The 22,303-nt window shown below is 42.5% G+C and overlaps 1 protein-coding gene across 1 annotated transcript; it reads right to left on the bottom strand.

The window, feature by feature from the left end:
• Nucleotides 1-832: 832 nt before the first annotated feature.
• Nucleotides 833-21,107, bottom strand: ETNPPL (ethanolamine-phosphate phospho-lyase). Its single transcript, XM_064584949.1, has 13 exons — nt 20,832-21,107; nt 17,517-17,635; nt 17,093-17,252; nt 15,220-15,294; nt 12,442-12,532; nt 11,364-11,480; nt 9,136-9,218; nt 8,308-8,533; nt 7,247-7,401; nt 6,504-6,593; nt 5,865-5,995; nt 3,597-3,664; nt 833-2,451 (listed from the first exon to the last, which is right to left on the bottom strand). Exons 1-13 carry the CDS (start codon nt 21,020-21,022, stop codon nt 2,323-2,325), a joined length of 1,635 nt encoding a protein of 544 aa, XP_064441019.1. The 5' UTR covers nt 21,023-21,107; the 3' UTR covers nt 833-2,322.
• Between the last annotated feature and the right edge of the window lie 1,196 nt (nt 21,108-22,303).

The raw sequence follows: 22,303 nt of genomic DNA on the forward strand, positions 1-22,303 counted from the left end.
CGACAGGAGTTGCAGTTTGCTCCACTAAGCTCACCCAGAATTCTAAGTCTCCCCTGAGGAAGAGAGATGCGCAGGAACCATTGAAGAGCTACTTCCCAAACGTGTGGGGAAGTGGGTCCGTGCGGCACAAGGGGCCGACCATGGCGGCCAAGGGGGTATGCTGCTCAGCTCCCCTTCAAGAGGGAGCCTGTGGTGAGGAGTGCAGTCGGCTGACAGCCTCCAGCTACAGCATCTTCAAGATCCACAGCCGCATTCGAGCTGGTATGTGCTCCCTGGGCACTCCCAGTCAGGGAGGGAAGTCAGTAGGGCCACCCAGGGCCCTGTCATCTCTGCCTGCGGTTCTGTATGCGCATCCGTGGGTCCCCAGCGTACTGGCAGAGACTTTCCACAGAGCTGCGTCTCAGTCTGAGGCTCTTCCCGCTCAGATCTCCTCTCTGGCTCTTCTCTTTTCGTATGTGTCAGACCCGGAAGATCTTCCTGACAAGTCCTGCTTCCTTGCTCCTTTATCTTCCACAGGGGCTACCCCTAGGCCATCGCTTGCGCGCCCGGCGATCTTGGTGTTAGATCTACCTTGGGACTCGATCTAGAGACCCAGGGGACCCGAACTGACACAGCCTCAATTGTGACGCCACAGAAATGCGGCAGTTACCAGGAACCTCACGCACAGGTAGTCACTGCTGCATTCCGGAAGGTGTCACTTATTTCGAGATCTCTCCTCCTTATTATGGAAACCTAACTTATAGGCAACGAAGAAGAGTGGAGTATATCAAAGAAGAAAGTCTTAATTTTCTATTATTTTACATTTGGAAAACTTGTAGCACAGGTATGGGTGGTTTTCTCCTTCCTCTCTTGAACATACATACCCGCTCCAAAAAGAAAAGAGGACAAGGACTGTCTGAGCTTGCACCCAAGTGGTGCGCTGGGGGGTGCTGATCTGTGTTGTGAAAGATCTGATTAGCTGTCCCCTAGAAGCCAGCCACAGAGACCTCTATGCTCCCTCGTTTTTGCCAGCTTCTGGGAACCAACTTCAGTATTATCCAGCCAGAACTCACAGACTCAGTGCTATTTTTAGGAGGAAAAAGTACTTAATAACAAGACCCTGCTTTTTTAAATAGCATTTTAATTAATGATGAACTCAGAAAGGAAGATTTTACAATTAATTTTCCTCTCAACATCCCTCTCAGTTGTCATGAAACAGCCATAGCAAAATTATTCTCTCTCCTGTATGGAACAAAAACCAAAATACAAAGTTTAATAAGTCTTAGGAAGGCCACAGGGACAGAATGGGAAGGGAATAATAAACGTCAAATTTCTTCCAGTTCAGTACATTGGCCTCCAAGTGAACATCTCATGGTACCAGCATGTTACAAAGAGACGCTTGAGGTTCCAGATTTCCTCACTTCCCTTGGCCAATGTCTGGTTACAAATGTGTGTGTGTGTGTGTGTGTGTGTGTGTTTGCACGTGCGCAGGGGGGCAGGGGGTGGGGGTGGGGTGTGTGCTGGCTACTGATAAACTTGATGAGAAAGGAAGATGGCTGGTTGGAAGGTAACTTCCTACCTGACAGTTTGGTGATTTGTCAAGGTGACACAATCTACGTAGACAGAGCTGAGGTCTCCTGACTGAACACGGTGCTTTGGCTACTGCCTCTGTTCTAGCTACGTCTGTGTGCTTCTGAGTTGACTCTTTGTGCCCCTGGCTGCCGCCAGGCCCCCACCCACGATTCCACAGGATCTTGACTAACCTGGTCCTCAGCCAGAGGTCTGATTTATCCACTTACTTCTTAACACTTGCTGTATGTGATTTTTTCCAAATGGCTTTGATTTTACCACCCCTAATATTCTCTGCAAAGAAGGGTACATTTTTCTAGTAAAAATGTTTTGGTGTACATCATCTTTTATTATAGCCCCCCAAATATATATAAATTAAAACAGTAAAGAATGATTCCTTCGTATTTTAAGACACTAAGTCTCCAAAATTAAGGAACCTATTGTGCTTTGCTCTCTCATTTCAAACATTACAACACACGAAGTAAAACTGCCAACTTCATTTTCAATTCGAAGCATAAATTTAGTAGAATAAATAAAACACTTTCAGAAATCTCAAGTCAGGAATTAACAGGCTAGAGGCTGAACTACTCATCTTGACATGGCTTGATTATCACTTGGCTTATTCTTTTCACTCCGTTACCTTTTTATCAACACACCGAAACGGAACGCAAATTCTACCGTTAGAGTAGGTACGATAGAGCTGCTAAGAGAAGAAACACTTCCAATGATTCTCTGTACCCCTGGACATTTGTCCTGCTTTACAGTGTTAATCTCTCATGTCTTGAGCCTCTTACTGAGCAGGGAATGTTTATCTGTGCACAGTCCGTTCCTCTTTGGGCTGGGATTTTCCCTGGGGTCCGAGGTGCCGTCCCCGAGCAGTTCTGAGTGTGCTTCGTTCGGCAACTGCAAGACAGACGCATAGACTGCAGCGGGCCAGGACTCCCCGCCCCCCTGCACCCCCCGCACCCCCCAGCCTCCGCGGGCTGACTCAGCGGGCCAGTGGGGCAGCTCAACCCCACACAACACCACAGTGCTGGGCTGTCCTCCCGAACCCTGGCTACTCTCTTCCATAGACATCTGAAATGCAACGTCAACATAAAATTCGGGACTCCCAGCCAAAATTTCAGGAACATGTGTGCTAACTCCAGTGTGCGAGTTCCCATGAACTCCCTTCTTCTGTAAGCTCCTTGTCAATGCGTGCTCAGTTCTCAGCTACGATTCTGTCCGGGACGTGATAAGCGAATCTCAAACTACAGATAAGAATTGATTTCTAGAATTGGTCTGTGTTCCACCAAGAGACAGAAGCAGTCCTGTTAGCAAACCATTTGCTCTCAAAGAGCCTAATGTTTTTGCACCAGGAAAAGGGCTTTGCTGACTGCTCCGTACGTGCAGGCGGGCTCGAGGCACTGAGTGTTCCTTTATGCATCGGAGTCATAAACAAATAGCAAATTATGCAACAAAGCCTCTTGAGTGTTCGCCTTTCTGTTTCCTGAGCCGGGGAGCGCTTTCTCACACCCTGGGCAGCTCGGGGAGAGAATGGAAAGGCCCTCTGCTGGAAGCACATCAAATGCAGAAACTAGGCCACTCGGTGCCAGAGGGTTCCCAGGCCCCGGCGGCCATCTGAGACCGAACCCGGGCCTTCTGGAGCCACGCTGCTAAGGATTCTGCTGATTTTAAAGAGTGATGTGTGGGAATCCAAGCCAGTGTCAGGTGGCCCTCAGACAGGAAGGAGCTGAGGACATTTGTTATCATTTCTCTCTATACTTTGCCGGTTTCCTTGGCAGGCCTGAGGGTTTTGGGGGGCAGTATGGGAATGATCCTGTAAGAATGGCTCTTTGACTTTATTTCTTTCAAACGGTATGACACTTGCTTTGAAATGTAATTGTGCACTCAAAATTGCCACAATAAGCCAACCCCAGCAAAGGTGGATTTTATTCTAAAGGTTATTGTACAACTTTTTAAAATTTGCCTTGGAAAATTGACTGAAAGTCAATTTTCCAAAGTTTTAAACTTTTCCCCTAAAAATAGAGTAGCAGACTCTTCCTTACCTTTGCTCTGCATGGAGCATTCTCAGAGATCATACTCTCACTTTGGACTCCGATGGCTTCTTCTAAAACTACATCAAGGAAGATACAATGGAGAAGACAGAATAACATAAAAATCTTAAAAAAAAACCTTTCTGGTCTCTTTAGAAATACCTTTAATGAAGAACTGAGAAGTAAATGTAATGTGTTTAAAACATGTCCCTATTAGAATTGCTGCTTTTAACTACTGGGTATTTACCCCAAAGATACAAAAGTAGGGATCTGAAAGGGTACGTGCACCCCGATGTTTATAACAGCAATGTCCACAATCGCCAAACTGTGGAAAGAGCCAAGATGTCCATCGACAGATGAATGGATAAAGAAGATGTGGTATATATACACAATGGAATATTATGCAGCCATCAAAAGGAATGAGATCTTACCATTTGCAACGATGTGGATGGAACTGGAGGGTATTATGTTGAGTGAAATAAATCAAACAGAGAAAGACATGTATCATATGATCTCACTGATATGAGGAATTCTTAATTGCAGGAAACAAACTGAGGGTTGCTGGAGTGGGGGGTGGGGTGGGAGGGATGGGGTGGCTGGGTGATAGACACTGGGGAGGGTATGTGCTCTGGTAAGCACTGTGAATTGTGCAAGACTGTTGAATCTCAGATCTGTACCTCTGAAACAAATAATGCAATATATGTTAAGAAAAAAAAAAAAGAAGAAGAAGAAGGTAGCGGGAGGGGAAGAATGAAGCGGGGGAAATCGGAGGGGTAGACGAACCATGAGAGACGATGGCCTCTGAAAAACAAACTGAGGGTTCTAGAGGGGAGGGGGGTGGGAGGATGGGTTAGCCTGGTGGTGGGTATTGAGGAGGGCACATTCTGCATGGAGCACTGGGTGTTATGCACAAACAATGAATCATGGAACACTACATCAAAAACTAATGATGTAATGTAGGGGATTAACATAAGAATAAAAAAAAAAAGAATTGCTGCTTTTAAACTTTTATTGCCACATTTCATCATTGTCATTTACAAGGGGCACTGAACCTGGGTTAGGTATGCCTCGTTCCCTTTATTCAAAGGAAATTCTTCGGCCCACCGTTATTAATGCCCAAGCTCTGAGATGCCTTTGAAGCGATGGTGACAGACTTGCCTCATCCTATACTCTTCCTTCCACCTGGCCCTTCAGAGGACCAGAGGAAGTGCAGGTGTGTGAGGAATGCTTGCCAGGTGTGGGTGTGATCTTGATCCAAAGACAGTGACCATACTACAGATAACTTGGGCTGACTCCCAAGTTTTCCAACACTGACAATCTATTTTGTATGCTATATTGATTCCTGGCTTATCAGCCTTACCCTAACCCCCAAAAGTCTGAGAAGGGAGCAAGTGATAATCAAACCATGTCAAGATGATTAGTTCAGCCTCTAGCCTGTTAATTCCTGACTTGAGATTTTTGAAAGTGTTTTATTTATTCTACTAAATTTATGCTTCAAATTGAAAATGAAGTTGGCGGTTTTACTTCGTGTGTTTTAATGTTTGAAATGAGAGAGCAAAGCACAATAGGTTCCTTAATTTTGGAGACTTAGTGTCTTAAAATACGAAGGAATCATTCTTTACTGTTTTAATTTAAAGCTATAACTAAAGCAAAACCAAAGTATTCTAACATTTGACAGTTTGTTATGTTTTCCAACAGGGTTTTATGTCGCTAGTTTACTTTTTAAGCTCAATTTATGCTCATAACAAAAAACCAAATGAACCTAATTATATGATATAGGTAAGCAAAAGATAAATTCCTGTGACAGGGATAGTTCTGAATGACAAACAAAAAGCCTCAAAAGTTAAATGTAATAAGTGAAATATACACACAAGTCACACGATTCAGCATATAGCAAAGAACTGTTAACCCGTATCCTGTAATATTTATTACTAATGTTTCTCAAATTTCCCTGGTAGAAGGCTAAAACCCTATACACTGAAGCATCTGTAGGCACAGTGCGAGGCAGACATGCAGTTTTTTTAAAAAGTGAAAATAGGGAAAAAATAAGGCTGTGTCAGGTCCTTAAAAACCCAGATCTGGAGCTGTGGGAGGGCAAACAGAAAATTTAGAGTTAACTAAGAGTCTACATAGGTATTACTTTTCAGCTTTTTCTAGTGCTACCTACAAAGTTACACATTCATTTCCAAGCGCCTTCCATTCTGTCATGAAGAACAACACGCACCATCATGTATGACCGGGTGTGAGATGGGGAGGCATCTGAAATGTCTTTGAACAGACCTGTTAGAATCTCATCGAGTTTGTCCACCATAAACTTCGCATCTTCTTCCGTGAAGCACATAGGTGGTTTTATTTTAAGCACATTTCGATGAGGTCCGTCGGCACTGAGAAGGACTCGCTTTTCTTTCATCCTAATTTGGGCAGGAAATATGCGTGAGTGCATACAACTGGTAACTAAGGTTACTTAAGAATGATGTGAAAAAGAAAAAAAAAAAAAAAAAAAGAAAAAAAGAAAAAAAAAAAAAAAAAAAAAAAAAAAAAAAAAGAATGATGTGAAGAGGGGTGCCTGGGGGGCTCAGTTGGTTAGGCGTCTGCCTTCCACTCAGGTCATGGTCCCCGGGTCCTGGGGCGCATTGGGCTCCCTGATCAGAAGGGAGTCTGCTTCTCCCTCTCCTTCTGCCCCTCCTCCCGCTTGTGCTCTCTTTCTTTCTCAAATAAAGAAATAAAATCTTAAAAAAAAAAGAATGATGTGAACATAGACCAGTTAAGTATTCTCATGTAAGCAGCCCACATTTATAAATTGTATGCATCTCCAACTTCCCTTATTTGGAGAGATGCGAAGAAATAAGAGACACTTTCAAGGAGTGGGAGGGGCATGTTTCAAACCGGGACATCAGTCAGGTGTGGGGATGCACTTACGCGTAGATGACATGTTGAGCTTCATCTGTGGCGGGGGTCCTCTTCTGACGGTCCTTCACCAAGTCAATTCCAATAAACAGGCCAATGCCTCTGAAGAAGGTAAAGAAAGAAACTTGACAGATGCTCTATCAGACACCGCATTGTCATAAAATATTAACACTGTTCCCAAACTTCAGTTTAATTCGAAGCTGGATATGATTCCCCATAGGGGTAACTGTTATTGATTCTAACTAATCCAAGGTATCAATCCAGTGTCACAGGTCTGTCCAGTTTTTGAACCAAGCTGGTTTTGTCATCCAGTTTTTTTCTTTACTTAATTGTAAAAGAAAAAATCTTAAAAACAATCTTTTATGCTATTTAGTTTCTCAGGACATTAATGATGATGTTTAATGTTTACATATATCTATGAAAAACATCAAGTTTTCCAGGATGTCATTTTAAATAATTTTTAACAAATCATTTAGAGTTACTTTAAGTTCCTTCTTCTCATCTTTCAGGGGCTGAAATTATATTGGCTTTATTTATTTATTTTTTTAAAGTATAAAATTGAGAAAGATATACACCCAAAAGTTAATAGTGGTGATATCAGGATTCTGGATTAAGAATGAGTTTTGTTTTTTTTATGTTTTTCAGTGTTTTCTAGATTTGATTTTATGTAATTTATTTTAAATTTGTAAGATAAAATTTAAGCTATTTTCATTGGAAAAATGAATAAGCACATGACAAGTTCATGATAAACATACCTGATGTCTCCTATCAAAGTATGTTTAGCCTTCTGTTTATTGAGTAACTCAGTAAGATAATCCCCTACTCTAGTGGCATTTCCTTGAAGGTCTTCATTTTCAATTATATTCAGGACAGCCAAACCAACAGCAGAAGATACTGGATTTCCTCCATACTGCAGAAAAAAGATTGAAAAAGCATAATAGTTGAGTTAGTGGTATTGCTTCATCCATGAGAAATTTGGCTCACACATAGGCAGGTAGAGCTATAATTTCAATAAGTTTTTCCCTTGTGCTATAAACTTTTTAGATTCAGAATATAATGTGATTCTATTTGCTTACAACTGAGTAAAAATTCACCCCGAATTATATTCTCTATCCTGCATAATTGTTATGGAGGACTATCAGGGGATTTGTTAGTTCATCCAAACAAAAACCAGACACTGCTTTGGGAACTAACGATTTCAGAGTGTGGTTCAGTGAGGGGGATATGGGCTTCTGCCCCTGAACAGTTGTGTGAAAACAGCTAAACAATGACATTTTCTCCGAATAATTTATGTCCTTAGATTCATATCTTACTTTTAGTTGTCACAAGTCCTATTACACATACAGCACAAACTATAATAATTTTTCCAAGCTTAAAGTTCACGACTTATGGGGGTAAAACCAAGGAAATAAAATTTCCCAAAGATAGAAAATTTAGTATCTTCTGTGACAGTCATATAACATTTATAGTTCTGTATCATCTAAACACTTTAGAAATGTTTGGGGAATTTAAATGTGATATAAAATAAAGAAGATCATATCATCTGTGGATGAAACATCATAACCTCTAGAGTTAGCAAGGCAACCACTTATCACTGGAACAATTAGTCATTTTAGAAAGGGGAAAGATACACAAGGAAAAATACAAGGAGAATTATGCCAGATAGAATGAAATATGGTTAGATCAAAATTTGGCTTAGGTCCTGGGGTGGTTAGCTGGCAATCACTTTATTCTTTATTCTTTACTACATTGGCAAGAAGTGTAAGAACACACAGTATTTTTCCCCGTAAGCATAAACTGGGAGGCCAACATTTACCGTATTGAAATATTCCATCCCAGAACTGCTGAAGGCTTCTGCGATTTCTTTGGTTGTTACCACGCATGCCATTGGGTGGCCATTGCCCATTGGTTTTCCCATTGTGACGATGTCTGGAACAAAGTCTTCACCATGCATTTGGAAGCTCCAGAAATGTTTCCCAACTCGGCCAAAGCCCACCTGAACTTCATCAGCTATAAACACACCTCCTGCTCTGTGTACGTATCTGAAAAGCAAAAGGGAAGTCTAACGTCTTCAGGTCACTGAGAGTCCCCAAACCCACCCACAAAGGTACAGATTATGGAGGACTTAAAAAAATGTTGTTAATTTGAGGTCTGGAATCGTTGTCAAAAACAGTTCTGTGCTCAAACCCCCAGTGACATCTGTGTGATGTCACTGACTTTGAAATATAATCACATACTTTCCAGAGTAGACATATTCTTATTATTCAGGTTTGTGCTGCTTTAAGTAAGCTCTACTGTGGCATTTTAAGTGGGAAGAGAAAGACGTGAACAAGAAGTAGTGGTTAGCAGGGTTAATCTTCAAATGTTTACTCATTGGTAAGGCATGGGCACCAGCCAGAGACGATGTCAGGCTGGGAACTGGGGCAGAGCCCCGGAGGCCCCCCCTCGGTGGACCATGTATAAACCCTTTATTTGCTGGATCTTGGGAAGGTGGAGGGGTTCGGGGGGTCCTGGCATGGCAGGCATGCTGAAGTGGCTATTTACCAGCTAGTCTGGAAGTACTTCAATATTTTAACCAGTATGGCCTTGCAGAACTGTCACAGAGCCTTCAGTTTGACCCAGAGTGCCCAAGTCAAGTACATACTCTGCCACTTTCTGGAAGTAGCCTGCTGGAGGAATTATTTGTCCGCCACAACTCTGCATGGATTCAGCAATAAAGGCAGCAATCTATACAAGAGAAGATGGGGTCAAAGTCCATTAGGTGCCCCTTGAGCCCCCTAAAAAAGAGGACTTCTTACAGAGCAGGTTATTTTCAAAATGGTTGGGAATGGGCCTGTGGAAGGTGGCAAGTCGCAAGTAGGCCAGTTGGTGACAAAGATGAGAAGAGATGTCCGTGCTGGAAGAGCAACTGATCTGAAATTCATCCGTTTCTGAAATTCTAGAGTACCAGTGACACTACCATGAGAAATGGAAGAGAGAGCAACCTCCGGTTCTCCATTATTAATTCAAATGCAGTGTTTTCATTAGGATCAACTGAGCAAGAACGCTGATCAGTCTTTGACATCAACTTCTAAAAAAATTACCCAGGTTCTAACCCCATTACCGAGGTGCCTGTTCCCCCAGCTGGGTGATGAGGACTGCCTGAGCCTGGAATTTGCTCTCGGGAAAGCGGAGGGTGACTGGTGGCCACACAGGTTAGTTACTGTGCTGTATTTCTAATTCTTACCCTGAACCGGACTTAACGGAATCAGGCAATTCACAAGAGGAATTGCAGAGGGAATGCTCTAGAGGGGAAGAAAGGAGGAGTAGAAGATAGGTAACACTAAATCAAGAAGAGAAAGCATAGACAAGATGAGATATGAAGTCAAGAGAACTGAAGTTTCCGTCCAGACTACATCTCAGTAACTAGATTACCTTGGCTTAAGTTCTTCACTTTTAAATATTTCATTTATTAGCTATAAAATGAAGCCACTGGACCTAAGAGATTGCTTCTCTAAAATCCCCTGACTTTTCAAGCACATCTAATATTCTGAAACTTCCATCTTATATTTGCTCATTGCTTTCAGCATTGTTAACAGGACAGCATCGGGTCCATAACTACTGAATGTTAATGTTCTCAAAAAGTTCTCCGAACCCTTTTGGCAGCAAAAAGACCATGTGATCTTGGTAATGTAAACTTTTTTCTGGAAGCACTCTTTACCGTTTGTGTAAGGAGGGATGGGCTACCCTTGAAAAAGAAAAGCATATGAAGGTCTCCAGAACAGGTAGCGCTTAGGGCTAGTTGCACAGATGTCACATCTGAAGATACAAAAAATGATTGGGATGGGAAGAAAACATCCTGTTAAGAAACGCAAATGACTCTCCAATCACTAAGATAAAAGTATTTGCATTGGAAAAAGGAAAGGCTTCATTTTTACCTCAATTAAGATTTTTTTGGGGCGCCTGGGTGGCCCAGATGGTTAAGCATCTGCCTTCGGCTCAGGTCATGATCCCGGGGTCCTGGGATCTGGCCCCACATCGGGCTCCTGGCTCAGCGGGGAGCCTGCTTCTCCCTCTCCCTCTGCCTCTGCCCCTGCTCATGCGCTCTCTCTCTCTCTCTCTGTATCTCTGTGTCTCAAATGAATAAATAAAATCTTTAAAAAAAAAGTTTAAGATTTTTTTTTATTTTATTGCCCTGTTGATGCTATAAGCCAGTTTAAAGGCAAAGCATGTGTCAAATCACTTTAAAACTCCACATAAGTAACCCCCAAACGGGCTGAAAATTTATGTTAGGCTGAAGAGAGTAGGGTGAAGACCGAGAAAATGGAAACTCTTTTTTCTTACTCTGGAGGATTCTGGTTCTGTCTTCGAAGCCCAGGCTCAGGTTGGAGAAACACCTGCCTTGGCTAACCCAGGCTCTGCAGCTTTGGGTAAGTTGTACCAGTTCGAGGGAAGCAGCATGGCTTCCTGGGCCCGGGAGCCTGCACTGGCTCAGAGGTCCCAGGGCCACTGTGCCTCTTCCCTTCCCTTCCTCATATATCAGCCCACCCCCCAATGCTACTTGCATTTGGAAGAGTCTGTCCATGGGCCTTTTCTAATCCCCACTCCCCCTCCCCCTTTGGGCCAGAGTCAGCAACCCACTGGGAAAGTGAGAAATTAGGCCACCAGTTCTGAAACAGGCATAATGACTGCATTTTCAGAATAAATAGAAATAGTCTTAGAGGTATGATCATAATAACACACTTTTTGAAATATGAATCTAGTGAAAAGCAAGCAGAGAAAAACAGAACGGGGATGGAGATCTAATCCTTTTCCACCTCTCCAATGTGTCACAGTGATTTCCATCCACTTTATAAAAGATGTTACACTGTTTCCAAAGCTGTAAATACACACCTTCCTTCCACTGTTATGAGCTTCTTCAATAATTTCCTTTACTTCCTCTGCATAAGCGCTGGCTGGGTCTGCATGATCTTCTCTGTATTTGCCTCTGTAAGTATCTGGAGTTGGTGCCTGGAAACAACCAAAAGGTAGAGTTTCTCAAGATTTACCTCTCAGACAAATGAACTTAAAACAAACAAACAAACAACAACAACAACAACAACAACAACAACAAAACGGCATTTCCCCACAAGAGCATACTGGAAAGGTGACCATGTAGGTTTAAGTGACTCTAGGTTCTTTTGTTCTTTTTCCTTAACATTTCTGAATTCTGTGAAAACTAAGATCTTTGCATTTGTGAACAGGAGCTTGGATTTGCTCCTAGACCTTTATAAGTCAAGACTACATCCTTATTTGAATCAAGAGCAAATTCACATGACAAGTGTGATTATTGTATTTGAAAATTTCAATGGATGAAAATTGTATTAACTATTCTATACTGAAAATAAACCAACACTTACCAACTATATAGCAAATTGTAATCATTCTGAAAACTAGAATGCCTTAGCACAGATGTCAGGTCTTACCATTTTGAAAGAGGGAATTGAAGATTCGCTTAAGAAAGTCTACTGACCCTTAATTAAACCAAAGGGGTTTTAATATTTCAACAACAACTTGATTGGTTTCTTTATTTTCTTCACTATTTATTTTACTTCATAACTCTACATAATACTTTAGCATAGAGCCGTATAATTTTGAGACATTCATACACACTAGATTCAACTCCAAATTGAAGCTAGCATCAGTAGATAGGAAAAGTAATTAAAGACCAAAAGGCAAGAAAAATAAAATGATAGCTGTGAATAATAGCCTTCACTACCACCACACTAATTTGCTAATTGTGATACTCATCGATGGATTTTAAGCCACATCCTGTCATTAACCAGCTTTTTGACTTTAGTAAGTCAAAGTAACTGCTCTAGATTTTAGTTTCTTTTTCGTAGTTTCATTTTGATGAAAGGATTGGACTGGATTATCATTAGGCATTCTTCCAGTACCAGCTTTCTGATTCTTGGATTCTTAAGATACTTACCACATGCACAAATGCTTTCTTGACATCTTTGCCCTTTCGGAATTTATATGGACTGATTTCAATTAAAGATGATAGGTGACCATGATAAGCACTGGAAAGAAAAAGAACAGGAACCAAAATCACTCAGAGAAGGAAGTTTTTGTAGTATATGAAAAACAGCAGTGTACAGCATCTAGGAGAATCTCAACCTTAGTGCCAGACTTAACTATACAAGATCTAATTCTTCATGGCAAGACTGGCCATTTAATTTGTCCAGTTCTCCTTATTCATGTGATAAAACACATAGGAAACAAAATATGGATCCTCATAGACAATTTTTTTTAAGCAGGAAAAGAAAACTTAATTTCTTAGGATGATATTAGATGTGCTAAATTAGATTGTCTAGATGCAAAAATTATTTTCTATAGCTTTATGGAAAACTTGCCAAGTAAGTATTCTTTAAATGTATTCGACAGTTACATTCTAGTGAATTTTAAAACAACTTTATGTCACAGAATGGGCTGTGTTTCTGTCTGGAACAGTTTCTATGGGATGTCGGATTGCATGTGCTGGGCAAATACAAGTTGGTAAGGGCAGGAGGTCTCCTCAGGAAGAACTAAGATTGAGAGATGACCAAGTGGCTATGAGATTCTTTTCGCTTGCTTAAAATACAGGTGGCTATAATATTCCCTTTTCTGTTTCTTGCCCAGAGGCATAAGTGGGAGATCTGGAAAAGAAATTTTAAAAAGCCCACGAATAGATAAAACAGAGAGAGAGGACTTCCCTTAGCAAGACTAAAGATGCACCACAGTAAGTATCAGAATGATACGTATGTATCAGTAAGTATCTATCAGCATGAGAACAAAGAGAAGACTGGGACAGACGGCCAGCTCAGAGACACCTCCACACATAGATTTAACACAGTGGACACCAGGTGGATTTCATATGAGGTAGTAGAAGAAAAAAGAGAAAACATCTTTGTGATCTGGAGGGTGTGGTGGGTGTAGGGGGAGAGATATTAACAAAACTTACGTCACATAAACCATATGATGAAAATTTTATCTATTTGATTTGATGAAAATTAAAGATTTTGGTTGAAGGATACCATGGACAAAGATAAAAGATAGATGATAGTGTGGGAAAAGATATTTAAAATGTTTCAAACTACAAAAGATTAATGCTCACAATGGTGGTTCTCAACTCTGCCTGCATAGTAGAATCACTTGGGAAACTTAAAAATATATACTGTTTCCGGGGATCCACCACTGATTTTCTTTTTTCTTTTTTTTTTTTTTTTTTAAAGATTTTATTTATTTATTTGACAGAGAGAGACACAGCGAGAGAGGGAACACAAGCAGGGGGAGTGGGAGAGGGAGAAGCAGGCTTCCCGCGGAGCAGGGAGCCCGATGCGGGGCTCGATCCCAGGACCCTGGGATCATGACCTGAGCCGAAGGCAGACGCTTAACCGCTGAGCCACCCAGGTGCCCCCACCACTGATTTTCTTTAATTGGTCTGGGGTGGGGCCTGGGCATTGGCATTTAAATAAATTTTTCCCAGATAATTTTAAGACACAGTCAAGGTTGAGATCTTTTGATCTAGACTATATAAGCAAACACAAACCAACAAGAAACAGGTGGGGATACCAATAGAAAAATGGGCAAGGAATACACATTCTAGTCCTGGGAACCTAGGACTATGTTACAGGGCAAAGGAGCCCTTGCAGGTGTGATTAAATTAAGAATCTTGAGATGGAGAGATAATCCTGGGGGTCCAGTGGAATCACAAGAGTCTTTACAAGTGAAAGGAGGAGGCAGGGGGATGGTGGTCAGAGGCAGAGGAAGCGAGGTGAGGATGGGGGCACGGCAGGACTGGCAGAATGGCTGCTTTGATGATGAAGGGGGGACCCTGAGCAAGGAATGCGGGCAGCCTCTACAAGCCAGGCAAAGCAAGCAAACAGAAGAAGCCTCCAGAAGGAGCACAGTCCTGCTGACACCTTGGTTTTGGCCCGGTGAAGACCCATTTGGATTTCTGACCTACAGAACTGTGAGGAAATAAATTTGCGTTGCTTAAGCCACTATGTTTGTGGTAATTCAGCCACTACGTTTGTGGTAATTTGTTACAGCAGCAGTAGAAAATGAAGAGATGATCCAACACATAAAACAAGAGAAGCCTATAAAAGGGCAAGAAATGAGGTATGTGTTCAATTTAATCCTCTGTGACTGAGATGAGTGGGGTGGAGAGGTAGAAAAAAAATTAAAAGAAAAAATCTTAATAAAGATGGGGGTTGTCAGCTTTCTTGTTTAAAATGTACTAAATTCATGTTAAGGAGATGAGACTAAATAATGGCTGGTAATAGTCTCAGACTAACAAGAAAGTATTATCTTTTTCTTGGTTTCTTATTTTCTTTAAAATTTGCTCTAAATTATGATCTTTTAAAATGATTACAGTGGGTAGTCACAATAGTGATGTGAACGTAGAGAGTTTGAAGAAATCAATTATATTTTTATTTTGGAAAATACTGAGTTACTCATTAGAGTGGCTCAATAAATAATGATTCAGGCAAAGCCCATGAGGCCATGACAGAGCATCCAAGAGAGCCTCCCCTGTTTGCAGGAACTTGGATGGAATTATGTATCCTTCAGGCCTCAACTGACCTTGATACCTTACTACATAATAATATCATTGTGCCATATATCCGCCCTCCTCCCCGTGTGCTTGTAGTATTAGTATGGACAGGATCAACACAATTTTGTCTCTTGAAAGAGATCCTTGCTTAGAAGTCTTGCATCCCAAACTTACTGGTCAAGGGTAATCACATCTTGGTGGCCTCTGAATTGCCGAGCCAAACGTAAGGCTAAGTCATTGGCTTCAGATCTATTAAGAGATCACAGAGAGAGGGGACAAGGTGACATGAGCTCTTTTAAAAATATTTCAAAATCTTAATTACAAAAGTTGTAAGATCCCAGTTTTTCAGAAATGTATGGGGGAAATAAGGGCAAGTCCTCTCTTTCCCCTTTAGTCTCCCCTCCCGCCCCAGCAATCTCACTTCATCCTTCTAATACAAGTTCCCCAGATGTCTTCAATAAAGAATGAGACACACAGAAGAAACCCAATGCAAAGGATACGCTGCTCATTTCAAACTTCTGCCCAATTCAGCTACAGGAGTAGGTGACTAACTTGGAGGATGTTAGGAAGCCTGCATTAAGCCTGATCTCAAAGGGAGGAAGGGGAGCGTGAGAGCCCATCAACTTGACCACTAAACTATGTTGTCCTGACTCAATATTTGATCAGCTCCTTACCGACAAAAATAAAGATCATAATTTTTCTATCTGGCTTAGATAGTCTATATATACAACTCAGACACAGAAGAAGAAAATGATCATTTGTGGGATGTTTACTATCTGCCAGACATCATGCTGAGGGTTTTGCTTGCATTTATTCTCGTAACTCCTTTGCAAGGCAAGGGTTGCCATTTCCTTTATATGGATGAAGAAAGAGCCTCAGAGAGGTTAAGGAGGCAGAATAAGTTCTCGCAGCTAATAAGAGGTAGAGCCAGCATTCAGACTGAAGTCTATTTAACTTCAAGATTACTCTTTGTCCTAACCCAGGCTCTATCACCTTCAGTCTCTGGTGACAGCGCTCCTTGGGGCAATCCCTCTTTGACAGTATAGGATTCTTTAGAAGTGAAAGTCAAATATTATGGCATTTATTTATTGAAGGCAAAAATGCTTTATAACAATAAGTTAGATCCTAAAATACCTTAATTCTTTACAAAGAAAAAAGGACGATCTTCTGCTTATAAATTTGGTTTTAAAATCTCATTGCAAAGATGAAAGTGAATCACAGAATCATATAATCGAACATTTACAGAATTTCTAATAGTTTTAATACATTTCTACATATACCTAATTTTAAAAATATGAGTGTACAATGTATGCACAGCTTTCCTCCCAATATAACGTTGCATTGCAAGCTTTTCATGTCATTAGATGTGTATTTCCAAAAAACTTATTTTTAATGTCTGCATAATATTCCCCAGAATAGATATATAACTTGAATTTACAGAATGTAAAAGTTGGGACATATCTATTCTTTTGAATTTACTCCTTCCTTTTTCGTATTTGTGTTGAGGACATTGCCCAAGAAACAAGTCAATCAAAAGTCTTACAAAAGTTATAGCTTGTTTAGTAGAATTCTTTCTTTGCTAAAACCCCTCATTCATGCCTTAAAGAAACTATGTATGCCCATTGATTCTTTAGCTACTTACTCTACTTCCTGAGGAGGTGAGAGCTATTTGACGGGTTAGGTTTTCTCACATGAACCTAACCTTCAGGGATACTAAAGCATGCTAGGTAAGCTTTCCCCATCTTTCACCAAGGAAGCCATGGCAATAAGAAGTTGAGTTGCATGCACATGTTAATCATCAGCGGCTGGGTCAAAACCCCTAGAAAACGCTCTTGGGTATCCTATCGACCACAAGCTCATGAAGTAAAGCCGAAGAACCAGAACCATCAGGGCCCCATCGTGTGGTCACTTAGTACATGGCAAAAATCTCAGGAAACCTTAGATGTCTGGGCTCCCCCAGGAATCAAGAAGAAAGGTATGCGTGAGAGAGTTAAAAAAAAAAACAGATTGGTGGGAATGGGGGTGGGGGGGAAACCTGGGACCATACCCTGAATTTGTAAAATAGCAAACAGAGAGTTTCTCCGGCAGGGTTGCTGCAAGGCGTCTGGCGTACTCCACAATATTGTCGTGGAGGAATCGAGAATTTGTGTTTAGCAGTTCCATCTGTTTCAGGGCAGCCTTGACCACTTCTGGGTGGCAGTGTCCCACTAAGATTCAGAAGACAAAAACCCAAAAAAGGAATTACAATTCCAAATTCCCGGAGTGATGGGGATTCTGAAGCAAGGGGAAAAAAAAAAAAAAAAAAAAAAAGGCTGAGCTGCTTTCTCTCCCACGCTGCGCTGCTAGGACTACTGGCCCATCCAGCCAAGGAACAGCAGCTACTGCACCTCCTGGGGCAAACATCAGTGGCGCCGCGTCTGCCCTACTCCACGAATGTACCCTTCCCAGCACTACAGAGACAGGACATTTACCGTGGGCAACGTTGTTGACGCAGTCGAGGTACCGTTCACCTGTCTCGTCAAACATGTACTGCCGCTGGGCTCGCACTATTTTGATGGGATCCGCAGCAAAGAAAACTTTGCATGAGGGTCTAGAAATAATGAAAGGAAACACTTTGGTCTGGAAGGACTGCTCAGTGTTTTTCCTTCTCAAGGAGGGTCATGATCAGTGGAAAATTACAGTTACATAAAGGAAAGGGGAAACACAACCTGGGTGACATAAGTTATTATTTTTTTTTAATTTCCTATTAGCCTGGAACCTTTTACCTTAACTCCCCATTGGTGACACTGCTCACATTTCATATGTTTGTTATATTAAATTTGCCATGATTTGACAACTCTGTTTAGAGGCACATGAATCAACTCTGACAACTCTAATTACACAAACCAATAACTAATTTTCTTCTGGGAAGTTTTGTTCTACCAGAAAACAAAACAAACAAACAAACTTTTTTTTTCGAGGTTTACTATGTGTCAGGAACTGACAAATATTACAAAATCATTTCATTTAGTCCTCCCAATAATCTTATGAAACAGGGGTTATTATCATTCTCATTTTTATAGGTGAGGAAACTGAGACACAGAAAAATCAAGAAACTTGTTCAAGATTACACAGCCAGTAAATGAAAAAAACAGAATTTGAAAATAGACGGTCCTATGGGGCGCCTGGGTGGCTCAGTTGGTTAAGCGACTGCCTTCGGCTCAGGTCATGATCCTGGAGTCCCTGGGTCGAGTCCCGCATCGGGCTCCCCACTCGGCGGGGAGTCTGCTTCTCCCTCTGACCCTCCTCCCTCTCATGCTCTCTGTCTCTCATTCTCTCTCTCTCTCAAATAAATAAATAAAATCTTTAAAAAAAAAAGAAAATAGACGGTCCTATACCACAGCCCAAGACAGTGCTTGCTTGCTTGCTTCCTCTGTCTCCCCTTCTAATCTAATTGATAAAGAAATGAATAGCACTGAAAGCTAAATACAAATAAATGGGTAATAAATACTACAAAAGATTTTATAGGAGACCATTTTCAAGTCTTTTGAGTGGTATTTGTCCTGTATCAAATGGATTTTCCATTCTCAAATAATGAAATCCAATTATTCTTCTAACCTCTTAATCCATTACTTTGAACATAATAAAAAGTCATCCATATTTTTGGTTATTTGGATGAATGTCTGGAATATAAATTTTAGCGACATAGAAACATCACAAAGTTTTCTGATGTTGGCCCTATGGACACGTAGAAACTAAAATGGAATATATTATTATTATTTAAAGATTTTATTTATTTGTGAGAGAGAGAGAGAGAGCACAAGTAGGGGGAGTGGCAGGGAGAGGGAGAAGCAGGCTCCCCATTGAGCAAGGAGCCTAATGAGGAGCTCGATCCCAGGACCCTAGGATCATGACCTGAGTGGAAGGCAGATGCTTAACTCACTGAGCCACCCAGGCATCCCTGGAATATATTATTTTTATTTTGGTGAATTTGCATGCACACACACAAAAAATGCCACATGCATTGGAGTTATTTTGGAAGGTAACTGGATGCTTGTATATTAAATTGATGTGCAACTGTTTAGAAAGTATTTTGTGTATAGGTAATCTTAATTTAAAATTGCCTCAGATTAAGCATCATCAGTTAAAATGAAAACAATATTTAGTGAGAATTTCTTATTGGCTCAATCCCAGCTGTTAGTTTATACCCCTGAGTTAAAAGCCAAAGAAAACCTTTGTCATGAATGTGGGCTGTTAACTGCAGACTTCACCTTCCCTTGTTAATGGTACTTTCCACCTCGCCACTCAGACTTCAGGTAAAATTCTTTCAGGCTGTCCATGGCTACATTCCTCCTTTCACAGAATTTCTTCAGTTCACATTAGAAGTCATTGGGTTTGCATTGGAATCTAACTACATCGGATTGAAAACTAAGAGAAAGGAGTGGTGATTAGAAAAGAACAAGGGGGTGACTGGGTAATGAGGGAGGAATTCGATCATTTTGGCTTTCCCTACGCAGGGATGAGAGAGTTCCACCCGGTCTCCTAAAAGGCCATCTAGAAACCTTCCCGGTTGAGACCAGGAGATGAGTAGAGGAGCCGCCCAGCATTTCTCAGGAGAGGATACCAGTTATTTTCTTTCTTATGCGGCCCCCCCCCCCCTCCAGTCCTCTCTCTGTTCACCCGCGACACTGTTTGTTAATTACGTGTGACTATTGCAGGCCTTTGACAGTGGCCACAATCATCACTGATACTTAGATGTGCCTTTTTAAAAACCAGATGCCGCTTACTAATCTCGTTTGCTCGCTCCTGTGAAGCAGAAAACTATTCCTACTTCCACAGAAGAGGAAATTAAAGTAATTTGACAGAGGTCACACAGGTAACTAGACACTGTACTAGGACCAGAGCCCAGGTCAGACTTAAGGTTCAGCCCTGTAGGCTTACCAGTATTTCACCCAGTCTTTTATAACACGGGCAAAACAAAAGTAGACAGGAGAGAACACTGCACTTTTTAATTGTAATGAGGGCACAGCTTGGGAGACCGAGGTGGGTAAGTGGCATTTTACCCTGAAGAAAGTGTTTTGTTTTTGTTTTTTAAGATTTTATTTATTTGACAGAGAGAGAGAGCGAGAGAAAGAGAGAGAGAGAGAGCACAAGCAGGGGGAGTGACAGGCAGAGGCAGAGGGAGAAGCAGGCTCCCCGCTGAGCAGGGAGCCCCATGCGATGCGGGGCTGGGATCATGACCCGAGCTGAAGGCAGACATCCAACCGACTGAGCCACCCAGGCGCCCCACGAAAGTGGTTTTAAGGATTTTTTTTACCGCCTGGATTAACCCTTTATCCAACCAAGCATGCAAGAAGAAAAAGTTCACTTTAAGCAAAAGCTGTCAGAATTAGTTCGTTTTCACAGCCATTGTCAAAAATATTTTTGAGTTCATGGTTTGGAGAAACGTTCGAGCTGGTGGGATCCGGCGCAGAGCTACCCATCTTCCCTCGCAGCGCCCGTCCCTGGACTGGAGTTGCCCTCCCGGGGCCCCTCGCGGGCCAGCTCCTCCCGCCGCCCGCAGCCCCCGCTCGACCGCCGGCGGCTGAGCGCCAGGGCAGCGCGGGCGGAGGCGGCGGGCGGGCGGCGGCGCGCGTGCGCAGGGGCGGCGCGGGGGCGGCGCGGGGGGGCGGCGGCGTCTGCCCGGGCCCGCCGGCCGCAGCCTGGGCGCGTTCAGCCTCGCCGGTCACCTGGCCCGCTGCAGCTCCCCGCCCCCTGCGCTAGTTATTTCCCCCCTGCGCCTTTCCTCGCGGCTTCGGAGCCCTCACCCGATGTGCTTCCTCCTCAGCGCCAGGGTGTCCTGCTTGCTGTACAGCTCGCACATGGTGGCGCGGCTGCCGGGCGCTCCCCGGGGCTCCCTCTCGCGTGTGCGCGCCTCCCTCGCGAGCCCGCGGGCTGCCTCCGCCGTGGTCCCTCGTGGGGTCCCCTTGCCCTGGGCGGTGGAAGTCACCGGTGGCATCAGCTAGCGCGGTCATCCCCTTTTAAGTCGTGCCCTGCCATTGCCCTTCGCCAAGCCCCACCCTCCCGTTCCCCTCCTCCGCCGGGTGCCTGCTTTGGCAAGTCGCCGGACTAGCCACTCGTTCGCCACCACCCTTGTCCTGGGTCTGCCTGGCTCGCGTTCCTGCCCTGCCCTTCCCATTTCCCCTCCTGGTCCTTGCTGCTTCTCCGGACTCGCCTTTTATTTCCCTAACGTGGCCTTGCCTTTCTTTCTCTTCTGCCCGCGAATTCCTCCTTCCCCCTTTCTTTCTCGTTTCTTTTTGGTGTATCGCATTATGTTCTTGTAACCGTCCAGAGATAGGCGCTCTCTGGAGATACCCGGACTCTGCAGTTTTCTCCTTTCCCACGCTGAGCTTATTTCAATACCATAACCTATAACTCAGCAAAGGATAAGTAACAGGGGACTGAGTCTGGTACTTGCTGGGAGTGATAATGTATACCGTGTTTCAAAGATCCACTTTAACAGTACTTACACTTCTAATTTCTCTACTTTAGAGATGATAAAGCATACCTTACCTGGTTCAGTCCTTGAAACAATGCTGAGAGATGAGCAGATTTATCATGCCATTAACATATGGGGAAAGTGAGGTTATTCCCTGTCCCATGATTACATGTCTACCTGGTGGTGCCCTTGGAATTCATTTCTAGGTTTCTTGACTTCCTTTGGGATGATCTTCACACAGTGATTAAATTGGAAGTTCAATATCTGGACAGAGTTAACCCTAATTAACTCTAACATTAAGCATGTTATTTTAAGAACTAGACATCCTCTGACTGAACTCCCCTGTTCTGTAGATAAGAACAGTGAGGCACAGGAAAGGTAGTCTTATTCAAGGTCATGCAACTACTTAGCCATGGAGTTTAAACTAGATCATTTCATTCTTTCTGTGTTTTGAAAGGCAGCGAAGAAAGCTTAATTTACTTACAACAACACACTTGAAAACTGTATGCAGACTATCTTTCTCCTGACTGAAGTTATTCATTTACATTAATGCACTGCAGAAGCAGTATTACTGCATTGCCTAAGATAAATTGAGAAACTGAGTCCTATGAGGAACAGTGTGGTAAAAATTCTAGGTGTTACGAATGAAGGGCAGAAGGCACTTGGAAACTTACAAGAAATCCGGATCATGTAATCTTCGTCTAGTTGCATACTTGAAAGATGATGCCAAATGTACATTTATTCTCAAAACACCTAAACCTGGTGAAGTCACAGATAAGTCACGCTTTTTCTATAAACCTT

Source organism: Mirounga angustirostris, unplaced genomic scaffold, assembly GCF_029215605.1.
Source record: "Mirounga angustirostris isolate CCGP_5_RB_7025 unplaced genomic scaffold, mMirAng1.0.hap1 SCAF_2, whole genome shotgun sequence".
NCBI lineage: Eukaryota > Metazoa > Chordata > Mammalia > Carnivora > Phocidae > Mirounga > Mirounga angustirostris.

What these genes read in the sequence shown, in the direction of transcription:
- ETNPPL (XM_064584949.1), bottom strand. Translation starts at nt 21,022, where the DNA reads ATGCCACCGGTGACTTCCACCGCCCAGGGCAAGGGGACCCCACGAGGG. An exon ending in GATGTGATTACCCTTGACCA is followed by an intron (nt 12,533 to 15,219) that starts GTAAGTTTGGGA and finishes TTTTCTTTCCAG; the next exon opens with TGCTTATCATGGTCACCTAT. An exon ending in ACTCGATGAGATTCTAACAG is followed by an intron (nt 3,665 to 5,864) that starts GTCTGTTCAAAG and finishes TCCTTGATGTAG; the next exon opens with TTTTAGAAGAAGCCATCGGA.